Raw genomic sequence first — 13,952 nt, forward strand, 5'->3', positions numbered from 1 at the left:
TCCACAGGTAAAAATTGTCATGATATTACAACATCTGCTCTATTTTCAACCTAAAATCCTTAAATTACAAAAAAGACAGTAAAAACGCACATAAGGAAGGATGATTGTGTCCTTTCACGTGCTCACTATTTATCTTCACCCATTTCAAGTCCCACTTGAGTCGATCTGATAGTCACAAGTCACAATAAATTAACAGATAAATAAAACGGCGAGTGGCAATCACGTCTATTTTGATTTGTGTGACGGACATTTGTCAGCGTTCTGGTGTTTGCTGCTGACCAAAGTTTGGCCTGTTGTGATGTGGACTCTCACAAGTCGGATGTACGCAGCTGCCAAGTCTTTTCTGGTGTACCGTGTGTTAGCATAGCAGAGGTTTTTTTTAAACTATTTAAGTACATTGGTATACATACAAGTACTGGCACTGAGGCATGTACACATTGCATTACTGGAATCAGCAGTTCATCCAGCAAACATGAAAATATTCCAATTATTGTTTCATCTGACATCACATGGACAAAGATAAGACCTTCTGGAGGAATGTTCTGTGGTCAGATGAAACAAAAATTGAGCTGTTTGGCCACAATACCCAACAATATGTTTGGAGGAGAAAAGGTGAGACCTTTAATCCCAGGAACACCATGCCTACCGTCAAGCATGGTGGTGGTAGTATTATGCTCTGGGCCTGTTTGGCTGCCAATGGAACTGGTGCTTTACAAAGAGTAAATGGGACAATTAAAAAGGAGGATTATTCCTCCAAATTCTTCAGGACAACCTAAAATCATCAGCTCGGAGGTTGGGTCTTGGGCACAGTTGGGTGTTCCAACAGGACAATGACCACAAACACCTGTCAAAAGTGGTAAAGGAATGGCTAAATCAGGCTAGAATTAAGGTTTTAGAACGGCCTTCCCAAAGTCCTGACTTAAACGTGTGGACAATGCTGAAGAAACAAGTCCATGTCAGAAAACCAACACATTTAGCTGAACTGCACCAATTTTGTCATGAGAAGTGGTCAAAAATGCAAACAGAAGCTTGCCAGAAGCTTGTGGATGGCTACCAAAAGCGCCTTATTGCAGTGAAACTTGCCAAGGGACATGTAAGCAAATATTAACATTGCTGTATGTATACTTTTGACCCAGCAGATTTGCACACATTTTCAGTAGACCCATAATAAATTCATAAAAGAACCAAACTTCATGAATGTTTTTTGTGACCAACAAGTATGTGCTCCAATCATTCCATCACAAAAAAATAAGAGTTGTAGAAAGTATTGGAAACTCAAGACAGCCATGACATTACCGTATGTTCTTTACAAGTGTATGTCAACTTTTGACCACGACTGAACATGACATGATTTTATAGTGGCGGACATTTTTCATACTAGTCAACATGGCTAACTGCAGGTCTCAGGTCAGCGAAATGCAAACCATTTTCAGTTCATGTGACGTTTGTGACCCGTAAGACAAGAAAATCCGACCAGTCTTACCGTCTTTTCCGGACTATAAGCCGCTACTTTTTTCCATACGTTTTGAACCGTGCGGCTTACAAAACGACGCGGCTAATTTATGGGTTTTTCTTGGCCAACGACCATAAACGACGACGTCTCTGCGCTGCTGACTTGACTACATTCAAGATGACCCCTGTTGGCCCCACTATGGACTGGACTCTCACATTATTAACTAGATCCCCTCCACATCCATTGCACCGGTCGCCCAGGGGGATCCCCACATCTGCGGTCGCCTCCGAGGTTTCTCAATGTGCCCATTGGGTTGACTTTTTTCTTGCCCTGATGTGGGATCTGAGCCGAGGATGTCGTTGTGACTTTTACAGCCCTTTGAGACACTTTGATTAAGGGCTGTATAAATAAACTTTGATTGATTGATGATAATGTTAATAATGTAATAATTTTGTGTTCAACAAATAGTTTTTAACACCGAAAAAGGTGTTACTGTTTGTGCTATGGCGATGTCTTGGGGATGAGTTCGCTCACTGCAGGTGTCCATAGCGTTTCTACTCGTAAAGATTCTTCATTCATCACCCCAAGCGGCATTTGTAAGTTTAACAATATAACTAAAACAATTCTTACTCACTAAAGCGTCCCACGTGTGATGTCTGTAGGAGTGTTTTCATGGATATTTGTATGTGCTATCGTAATGACATGTTTTTACAATAGTGGCGGACATTTTTCATACAAGTCGACATTGCTAACTGCAGGTCTCAGGTCAGGGAAATGCAAACCATTTTCAGTTATTTTTTTCCTGTGATGTTTGTGACCCGTTACACAAGAAAACCCAACCAGTCTTACCGTTTTTTTCGGACTATAAGCCGCTACTTTTTTCCATACGCTTTGAACCTTGCGGCTTACAAAACGACGCGGCTAATTTATGTTTTTTTCTTGGCCGACGGATATCATGTTTTGTATTCAAAAAATAGTTTTTAACACCGATAAAAGAGTAACTGTTTGTGCTATGGCGACGTCTTTGGGATGAGTTCGCTCACTGCAGGTGTCCATAGCGTTTCTACTCGTAAAGATTCTTCATTCATCATTCCAAGCGGCACTTGTAAGTTTTACAATATAACTAAAACAATTCTTACTTACTAAAGCGTCCCATGTGTGATGTCTGTAGGAGTGTTTTCATGGATATTTGTATGTGCTATCGTAATGACATGTTTTTATAATAGTGGCGGACATTTTTCATACAAGTCGACACTGCTAACTGCAGGTCTCAGGTCAGACGCAGCGAGATGCAAACCATTTTCAGTTCATTTGTCTATGATGTTTGTGACCCGTAACAAAAAAAAATCCGATCAGTGTTACCGTCTTTTCCGGACTATAAGCCACTGCTTTTTTTCCCATACGCTTTGAATCCTGCGACTTACAAAACAACGCGGCTGACTTATGGATTTTTCTTGGCCAATGACCATCATGTTTTGTATTCAACAAATAGTTTTTAACACCGACAAAGGAGTAACTGTTTCTGCTATAGCAACGTCTTAGGGACGAGTTCGCTGACTGCAGGTGTTTATAGCGTTTCTACTCATAAAGATTCTTCATTCATCAGCATTTGTAAGTTTTACAATATAACTAAAACAATTCTTAATTACTAAACCGTCCCATGTGTGATGTCTGTAGGAGCGCTTTCATTTGTACTTTCTATCGTAATGTAATGAAGCCAGTGTCGTTACCCTTAGCTAATATGCTAACACGTTTACGAGTGTCTGTGTTAGTATTATTAACTTACAACGGCATTTTTTTGTATTGTTTCAGTTTCACAAATTCCTCAGTAAATTCACCAAAACGTCACCGTGGAGTTATTGAATCTGTTTAGCTGATTGGAGAGCTAGCTTCAGCAGCTAGTGGGTCCATGTAGATGACTTCTGTTTTGTTTGGTCAGTCGTTTTACTGCCGTGTCACAGACACCGTTAGGAAAAGATTAAGGTATGTAAATAAACATTTACAGAATATTTCTGAGTAAATAACTAATTTCACAACGTATATATCTGCGACTTATAGTCCGGTGCGGCTAATATATGGAAACATTTTATTTTCAAAACATTTGGTGGGTGCGGCTTAAATATCGGTGAGCTCTATAGTCCGGAAAATACGCTATTATGGGCTATCTTTTCTGGACGATTTAGAAGTTATTGAGTCTGTTAAGCTGATTGGGGAGTAGCTTGCGCAGCTAGTGGGTCCATGACGATGACTTATGTTTTGTTTGATCATCCGTTTTACTGCCGTTTGGAAACAATTAAGGTGTGTAAATAAACATTTACAAAAATGTTGTGTTTTCCCCCACAGACGTGAGTTGTGCTTATTCAACTCTTCAGTTCATTAGTTTCCTCAAGGTCACGAGAAATCTGCCAATATTTCTTCTGGCCTTGACTTCCAAAGTGATTTGTTGGCAGGTAATCCAGTCGGATCCTGGGGGGAGTCCAGGTTTCACACTTGGCTCACATAGTGAGTGCTGTGGTCCACCAGCCAGGGTCCTTGAGAGTCGTCGGCAGACATCTGAAGATCTCTTCTTTGGATGACCTGCTGACATACAAAGATTAATTTTGGCACCATGACTAGGGAAGGTTGTTTGGATTGTGTCATATAAGTGAACGCTGAGCTATGAAATCAAAGTATTTTCAAAGGTCATTTATTTGAATTACTCAAATTGTCCACAAGATGGCAGCAAATATGTGGCATTCAAAGATGGCCTTGTATTCAAGATTAGTTTTTGCACCATGAGTAGGGAAGGTTGTTTGGATTGTGTCATAAGTGAACGCTGAGCTATGAAATCATAGTATTTTCAAAGGTCATTGATTTGAATTACGCACATTGTCCACAAGATGGCAGCAAATGTGTGGCATTCCAAGATGGCCTAATATTCAAGATTCATTTTTGCACCATGACTAGGGAAGGTTGTTTTGATTGTGCCATATAAGTGAACGCTGAGCTATGAAATCAAAATATTTTCAAAGGTCATTGATTTGAATAACCCACATTGTCCACAAGATGGTAGCAAATGTGTGGCATTCAAAGATGGCCTAGTATTCAAGATACAGTTTTGCACCATGACTAGGGAAGGTTGTTTGGATTGTGTCATATAAGTGGACGCTGAACTATGAAATCAAAGTACTCTCAAGAATTGGGGATCCTTTGAAAAGTGACAATACAGAAGACGTGGTGGGTGAAGGTCTACCTACCTGCTCGTGGTACCTCGGATTCTGGTTCCGGGGCAACTCCCGAACCGCCGTGCTTTTCACCCTGACCGCTCCCTGCCTGTCAAGCGACCTTGACCTGGGTCCTTTGAGCTGACTGCGCCGGTGCCAGGACTTCAGCTGCTCGCTGACCACCTGCCGTGGGGGATCCCACTGTGGCGAGTGTCCGCCGTCAGGAGCCAAACGCCTCTGTGCTCTCTGCGGGGCTGCGGGGGCGTCTTGGTAGCGGTACTCGTAGCCGTCGGGCAGACCGGGAGACCGCCGGGTGCGGTAGGTCCAAGGCGTGTCCACGTACGGAGGGTAGACCACGTCCTCGTTGTGGTAGACCTGGTGGCCCCGGAGCCTGGGACTGTGGTAGAACCCTGCATGGTAGTGTCTAGGTGCAGTGGGGGAGCTGGTGTAGGACGCAAACGAGTGCTCGGAGTTGCTGTCCTCGGACCAAGCGTCGTTTACACGACTCAACAGGAGGGGAGGAGCGTCCGCCGAGGTTGTGTTGTCGTCGATCAGTCGCCGCCTGGGACCTCTGGTGCGACCACGCTCCTTTTCCACCAGGAGTGGGGACTCATTGGACATCCTGCGCACATTCACACCAGGAAGCACAAACAAGATTCAGATTATTCCCGCACTCCACAGAGTCTAGACATCAACCCCATTGAGGAGATGTTGGAACCTTCCGGAAAAGACTTTGCACAAAGGTTGGAACAGTAAAATATAAGTCATCAGTACAAGATCCTGGCAAAAAACTGAGCGCAACTCTGGACTAGGGTTGTACGTATACCGGTACTCGTATAGTATCACGGTACTAATTAGTCAAAAACGGTACTATACTCTGTTTGAAAAGAACCGGTTCGCCATTATTTTTTTCACAGGCATGACGGCGCGTCATGACATTGCTGGTTTTACGAGCAGAGGAGCATGTTCGGCAGCGCACACACACACACACACACACGCACACACGCACACACACACACACACACACACACACACACACACACACACACACACACACACACACACACACACACACACACACACACACACACAGAGTACTTACAAGCAGACACAGTGTGTAGACAGAAAAGGGAGAATGGACGCATTTTGGTCTAAAAAGTAAAGATAAAGGTGAAGTTATAACACTGAAACACCCTCAGGAAGAGGTGCTTTAAGACATGGCTACCTAGCTAGCAGCTAACATCTGCAGTGTTGTAGCTACTTCTAAATCACTAATCCTGGTCTCCATGGTGACGAATAAAGTACGTTTCTTACACGTATCATTATCACTGGAGGACGAGGAATAGCGAAACATGCTTCACTACACACCGTAGGAGGATACAATAGCTCACCGGCGTCACAATGTAAAAAAGGCCATGAGTGGATCTACAGCTGACATCCACTGTAATGATACCAAGTACAAGAGCGTATCTAGTCGATACTACTAAGATTACATCGATATTTTTTATCGTCACAAATTTTTTTTTTTCGTTTAAAAAAAATTCATATTATGTTTATTAACTCAGGAAATATGTCCCTGGACACATGAGAACTTTGAATATGATCAATGTATGATCCTGTAACTACTTGGTATGGCATCGATACCTAAATTTGTGGTATCATCCAAAACTAATGTAAAGTATCAAACAAGAGAAGAATAAGTGATTATTACATTTTAACAGAAGTGTAGATAGAACATGTAAAAACAGAAAATAACCAGATATTAACAGTAAATGAACAAGTGGATTAATAATAAATTTTTACAGTTGGTCCCTCATAACTTTGAAAATAAAATAATATAAATGACACAATATGTTACAGCATATGTCAGCAGACTAATTAGGAGCCTTTGTTTGTTTACTTACCACTAAAAGACAAGTTGTCTAGTATGTTCACTATTTTATTTAAGGACTAAATTACAACAATAAACATATGTTTAATGTACCCTAAGATTTTTTTGTTAAAATAAAGCCAATGATGAATTTTTTTTGTTATTTAGAAAAGTATCGAAAAACATCAAAATACATTTTGGTACCGGTACCAAAATATTGGTATCGAAACAACCCTACTCTGGACATATACACTTTACATCAGTGTTGTCCAAACTACGGCCCGCGAGACGTCGTGAGCTCAACAAAGCATCGCATCAGGAGTGGTTTCAAATTAATCTTGAATACTAGGCCATTTTAAAGTACCAATGATTGTCACATACACACTAGGTGTGGTGAAATTTGTCCTCTGCATTTGACCCATCCCCTTGATCACCCCCTGGGAGGTGAGGGGAGCAGTGGGCAGCAGCGGTGCCACGCCCGGGAATCGTTTTTGGTGATTTAACCCCCAATTCCAACCCTTGATGCTGAGTGCCAAGCAGGGAGGTAATGGGTCCCATTTTTATAGTCTTTGGTATGACTCGGCCGGGATTTGAACTCACGACCTACAGATCTCAGGGCGGACACTCTAACCACTAGGCCACTGAGGCCTACAGAGGCACTATAGAGAGCCTGCTGACCAACAGCATCTCTGTCTGAACTGGAGCCTGCAATGCCTCAGACTGGAAGTCTCTCCAGAGAGTGGTGAGGACGGCGGAAAAGATCATCAGGACTCCTCTTCCTCCTATCCAGGAGATCGCAAAAAGCCGCTGCCTGACCAGGGCTCCTCTCTGAGCTGCCACCTTACCGTGGTAGAGGAGTTTGCGTGTCCCAATGATCCTAGGAGCTATGTTGTCCGGGGGCTTTATGCTCCCTGGTAGGGTCTCCCAATACAAACTGGTCCTAGGTGAGGGATCAGACAAAGAGAAGCTCGAAGACCTCCATGAAGAATAAAAACAAAGGACCCAGATTTCCCTCGCCCGGACGCGGGTCACCGGGGCCCCCCTCTGGAGTCAAGCCCGGAGGTGGAGCACGATGGCGAGCGCCTGGTGGCCGGGCACAGCCCGAAGAGGCAACGTGGGTCCCCCCTCCAATGGGCTCACCACCCATAGCAGGGGCCATAGAGGTCGGGTGCAGTGTGAGCTGGGCGGCAGCCGAAGGCAGGGCACTTGGCATTCCGATCCTCGGCTACAGAAGCTAGCTCTTGGGACGTGGAACGTCACCTCGCTGGGGGGGAAGGAGCCTGAGCTAGTGCGCGAGGTCGAGAAGTTCCGGCTAGATATAGTCGGACTCACTTCGACGCACAGCAAGGGCTCTGGAACCAGTTCTCTCGAGAGGGGCTGGACTCTCTTCCACTCTGGCGTTGCCGGCAGTGAGAGGCAACGGGCTGGGGTGGCAATTCTTGTTGCCCCCCGGCTCAGAGCCTGCACGTTGGAGTTCAACCCGGTGGACGAGAGGGTAGCTTCCCTCCGCCTTCGAGTGGGGGGACGGGTCCTGACTGTGGTTTGCGCTTACGCGCCAAATGGCAGCTCAGAGTACCCACCCTTTTTGGATTCGCTCGAGGGAGTACTTGAGAGTGTTCTTTTGGCTCATGGGACTCCTGAGGCAGCGGACAGGTACCGACAGGCCAAGCGGTGTGCGGCTTCAGCGGTTGCGGAGGCAAAAACTCGGACATGGGAGGAGTTCGGGGAAGCCATGGAAAACAACTTCCGGACGGCTTCGAAGCGATTCTGGACCACCATCCGCCGCCTCAGGAAGGGGAAGAAGTGTACTATCAACACCGTGTATGGTGAGGATGGTGTTCTGCTGACCTCGACTGCGGATGTCGTGGATCGGTGGAGGGAATACTTCGAAGACCTCCTCAATCCCACCAACACGTCTTCCTATGAGGAAGCAGTGCCTGGGGAATTTGTGGTGGGCTCTCCTATTTCTGGGGCTGAGGTTGTTGAGGTAGTTAAAAAGCTCCTCGGTGGCAAGGCCCCGGGGGTGGATGAGATCCGCCCAAAGTTCCTTAAGGCTCTGGATGCTGTGGGGCTGTCTTGGTTGACAAGACTCTGCAGCATCGCGTGGACATCAGGGGCGGTACCTCTGGATTGGCAGACCGGGGAGGTGGTTCCTCTCTTTAAGAAGGGGAACCGGAGGGTGTGTTCTAACTATAGTGGGATCACACTCCTCAGCCTTCCCGGTAAGGTCTATTCAGGTGTACTGGAGAGGAGGCTACGCCGGATAGTTGAACCTCGGATTCAGGAGGAACAGTGTGGTTTTCGTCCTGGTCGTGGAACTGTGGACCAGCTCTATACTCTCGGCAGGGTCCTTGAGGGTGCATGGGAGTTTGCCCAACCAGTCTACATGTGCTTTGTGGACTTGGAGAAGGCATTCGACCGTGTCCCTCGGGAAGTCCTGTGGGGAGTGCTCAGAGAGTATGGGGTATCGGACTGTCTGATTGTGGCAGTCCGCTCCCTGTATGATCAGTGTCAGAGCTTGGTCAGCATTGCCGGCAGTAAGTCGGACACGTTTCCAGTTAGGGTTGGACTCCGCCAAGGCTGCCCTTTGTCACTGATTCTGTTCATAACTTTTATGGACAGAATTTCTAGGCGCAGTCAAGGCGTTGAGGGGGTCCGGTTTGGTGGCTGCAGGATTAGGTCTCTGCTTTTTGCAGATGATGTGGTCCTGATGGCTTCATCTGGCCAGGTTCTTCAGCTCTCGCTGGATCGGTTCGCAGCTGAGTGTGAAGCGACTGGGATGAGAATCAGCACCTCCAAGTCCGAGTCCATGGTTCTCGCCCGGAAAAGGGTGGAGTGCCATCTCCGGGTTGCGGAGGAGTTCAAGTACCTCTGAGTCTTGTTCACGAGTGAGGGAAGAGTGGATTGTGAGATCGACAGGCGGATCGGTGCGGCGTCTTCAGTAATGCGGACGCTGGTATCGATCCGTTGTGGTGAAGAAGGAGCTGAGCCGGAAGGCAAAGCTCTCAATTTACCGGTCGATCTACGTTCCCATCCTCACCTATGGTCATGAGCTTTGGGTTATGACCGAAAGGACACGATCACGGGTACAAGCGGCCGAAATGAGTTTCCTCCGCCGGGTGACGGGGCTCTCCCTTAGAGATAGGGTGAGAAGCTCTGTCATCCGGGGGGAGCTCAAAGTAAAGCCGCTGCTCCTCCACATCGAGAGGAGCCAGATGAGGTGTTTCGGGCATCTGGTCAGGAAGCCACCCGATCGCCTCCCTAGGGAGGTGTTTAGGGCACGTCCAACCGGTAGGAGGCCAAGGGGAAGACCCAGGAGACGTTGGGAAGACTATGTCTCCCGGCTGGCCTGGGAACGCCTCGGGATCCCCCGGGAAGAGCTGGACGAAGTGGCTGGGGAGAGGGAAGTCTGGGCTTCCCTGCTTAGGCTGCTGCCCCCGCGACCCGACCTCAGATAAGCGGAAGAAGATGGATGGATGGACTGACCAGGGCTCAGAAAATCTGCAAAGACTCCTCCCACCCCCACCAAGGACTGTTTTCACTGCTGGACTCTAGAAAGAGGTTCCGCAGCCTCCGAAGCAGAACCTCCAGGTTCTGTAACAGCTTCTTCCCTCAAGCCGTAAGACTCTTGAATGCGTCATAATTAAATTAATTTATCCCCTCAACTCCCCCCAAAATGGATTAACTTGCTGGAATAAAAAAGACAATATAACATACATCCATAAACATGAAAAAGTGCAATATATTTATCTGTACAGTAATCTATTTATTTATTATATATATATATATATATATATATATATATATATATATATATATATATATATATATATGTATATATATATATATATATTGTATATATATATATATTTATTTATTTATATATGCACCTTATTTCTTATTTATCCTGCACTACCATGAGCTTATGTAACAAAATTTCGTTCTTATCTGTGCTGTAAAGTTCAAATTTGAATGACAATAAAAAGGAAGTCTAAGTCTAAGTCTATCTTTGAACGCTACACATTTGCTGCCATCTTGTGGACAATGTGAGTAGCTCAGCTCAATGACACACATGGTCTCACATAACACAACCTGCTCATTCCAAAAAAATCTAAATTACACTCATTTAAATCCATTACAAAGCATTATGGGAAAAATGTAAAACTCTCCACACTTATCCATGTTTGGCACATTTTAGCTGCTTGATATTCTGATTGATTACAAAACCTTAAGATGGTTGTCACAGAAGTAGAGAAGGTAAGAGTCAAACTTTTACATACTATTAATAGCCAACTATATTATGTATAAAACCATTATATTAATAATATAACCATTATATTAATTATACAACCATTATATTAATTATACAAACATTCTATTAATTATATAACCATTATATTAATTAAATAACCATTATATTACCAATATATAAATTATATATCCAATTATATTAATTATATAACCATTATACTACTTATATAACCCATCCATTTTCTACCGCTTATTCCCTTCGGGGTCGCGGGGGGCGCTGGAGCCTATCTCAGCTACAATCGGGCGGAAGGCGGGGTATACCCTGAACAAGTCGCCACCTCATTGCTGGGCCAACACAGATAGACAGACAACATTCACACACTAGGGCCAATTTAGTGTTGTCGATCAACCTATCCCCAGGTGCATGTCTTTGGAGGTGGGAGGAAGCCGGAGTACCCACAAACTCCACACAGAAAGATCCCGAGCCCGGGATTGAACCCAAGACTACTCAGGACCTTCGTATTGTGAGGCAGATGTACTAACCCCTCTTCCACCGTGCTGCCCTTGGTTAAATAACCATTATATTAATTATATAACCAATACATTAGTTATATATCCATTATATTAATTATATAACCAATACATTAATTACATAACCAATATCTTAACTATATATCCATTGTATTAATTATATAACCCATCCATCCATCCATTTTCTACCGCTTATTCCCTTTGGGGTCACGGGGGCGCTGGAGCCTATCTCAGCTACAATCGGGCGGAAGGCGGGGTACACCCTGGACAAGTCGCCACCTCATCGCAGTAATTATATAACCAATATATTAATTATATATCCACATCAATATATTAATTATATAACCATTATATTAAATATATATCCATTATATTAATTGTATAACCATTATATTAATTATATAACCAATATTTTAATTATATATCCATTATATTAATTACATAACCATTACATTAATTATATAACCAATACATTAATTATATATCCATTATATTAATTATACAACCCAAATATTAATTAAATATCCATTATATTAATTACATAACCAATATATTATTTATATATCCATTGTATTAATCATATAACCAATATATTAATTATAGATCCATTGTATTAATTATACAACCAATATATTAATTATATGTTCAAACCAATATATTAATTATATATCCAATTATATTAATAATATAACCATTATATTAATTATACATCTATTATATTAATTAAATATCCATTATATTATTTATATAACCAATATATTAATTAAATATCCAGTATATTAATTATATAACCAATATATTAATTATATATCCATTGTATTAATTATATAACCAATATATTATTTAAATATCCATTATATTAATTATATAACCATTATATATATATATAAATTATATAACTAAAACGACTGTACATTTTAAAGTTTATATTGAAACCAAACATTTGGTTACAATACAGCATTAATTTTTCAATTAATGCTGAAGCTTCAGTTTTGTATTGGTTTCAATGCGGTAGAAGATGTTTACCAATTTTCTTTTCCCCTTACACATTTCAATCTTTCTTTTTTACCTCTGCATGTAAACTTTGGACATTATCTGGAATATAAACACATGACTGTTGAACATATTAGTCATTATGATAGTAGGCTAATATAGCTAATATAGACACTTACATCATGTGTTGTCTTTATTATAACGCTTATATAAGACTTTTAAAGTCATTTTGATAGTAGGCTAATATAGACACTTACATCATGTGTTGTCTTCATTGTAACACTTATATAAGACTTTTAAAGTCATTTTGATAGTAAATAAATAATGATAAATGGGTTGTACTTGTATAGCGCTTTTCTACCTTCAAGGTACTCAAAGCGCTTTGACACTATTTCCACATTCACACACTGATGGAGGGAGCTGCCATGCAAGGCGCTAACCAGCACCCATCAGGAGCAAGGGTGAAGTGTCTTGCTCAGGACACAACGGACATGACGAGGTTGGTACTAGGTGGGGATTGAACCAGGGACCCTCGGGTCGCGCACGGCCATTCTTCCACTGCGGCTAGCTAATATAGACACATCATGTGTTGTCTTCATTATAACACTTATATAAGACTTTTAAAGTCATTTTGATAGTAGGCTAATATAGCAAATATAGACACTTACATCATGTGTTGTCTTTATTATAACACTTATATAAGACTTTTAAAGTCATTTTGATAGTAGGCTAATATAGCAAATATAGACACTTACATCATGTGTTGTCTTCATTAAAACACTTATATAAGACTTTTAAAGTCATTTTGATAGTAGGTTAATACAACTAATATAGACACTTACATCATGTGTTGTCTTCATTATAACACTTACCGTATTTTTCGGACTATAAGTCTCAGTTTTTTTCATAGTTTGGCCAGGGGTGCGACTTATACTCAGGAGCGATTTATAGTCCGAATAATATAAGATTTTTGATTTTTTGCGGCTCCAGACAGATTTTTGTTTTGTATTTTCGGTCCAATTTGGCTCTTTCAACATTTTGGGTTGCCGACCGCTGCACTAGTCCATTTCTCTCTTTCTTTTCTTTTGTAGCATGTAGCTTAGCTAGCCGCTACACGGGTCTAAAAATAGCTAAGCTAGGGAAATCGCTACTTGTTTAAAAAGTAGCGAAGTTACTGGGAAATGTAGTTAAGCTACGTAGCTTCGATTTTTAAGTTAATAATTTTTAATGGAAAACCGTAGTTTTTAACCACTGGATTATCAAAAACCCTACTCATTAGGGGAAAACCGTAGTTGTTGGCAGGTATGGCAAAGAGACGGATCAAGATTTTAACACACATTGTAGGTCGGGAAAAACGGAAAATAATTGTTTATATTTTTACAGAGATAAAAAAAACGGATTTCCGACTATAGACAGAAAAACCACATCATCTTAATTTTCCCACACCGGGACTTGAGTGGAGGTACCTGAGGGAGAGCTGGCGGTGCACACGCAGCTGTGGCGTGGAGGGCGTGCCGCCGGACTGCGTGCGGCTGACTTTCAGACGGGACAGTTGCTGGGGCAGACTTGAATGTGCCAGGTCGGCCTCCAGTGGTGGGAGCAACTCCGCCTTAGTGGGACTGCAGAAAACAGAAATATTTCACATCATATT

The 13,952-nt window shown here is 42.6% G+C and overlaps 1 protein-coding gene across 7 annotated transcripts in view; it reads right to left on the reverse strand.

Moving 5' to 3' along the window:
* The window catches only part of inavab (innate immunity activator b), an 88,292-nt gene continuing 74,340 nt past the window's right edge, over positions 1–13,952 (reverse strand). For 6 of the 7 annotated variants that reach the window (XM_061984765.1, XM_061984764.2, XM_061984766.2 and 3 more), the window contains 3 exons: positions 13,768–13,920; positions 4,690–5,278; positions 1–4,033 (listed from right to left, as the gene is read on the reverse strand). In XM_061984765.1, the coding sequence (XP_061840749.1) occupies positions 3,938–4,033; positions 4,690–5,278; positions 13,768–13,920 (838 nt within the window). In that variant the 3' untranslated portion in view covers positions 1–3,937. The remainder of the gene's footprint in view (positions 4,034–4,689; positions 5,279–13,767; positions 13,921–13,952) is intronic. The other variant, XM_061984767.2, reaches the window with a different exon arrangement.

This window comes from Nerophis lumbriciformis, linkage group LG23 (assembly GCF_033978685.3).
Source record: "Nerophis lumbriciformis linkage group LG23, RoL_Nlum_v2.1, whole genome shotgun sequence".
Lineage (NCBI taxonomy): Eukaryota > Metazoa > Chordata > Actinopteri > Syngnathiformes > Syngnathidae > Nerophis > Nerophis lumbriciformis.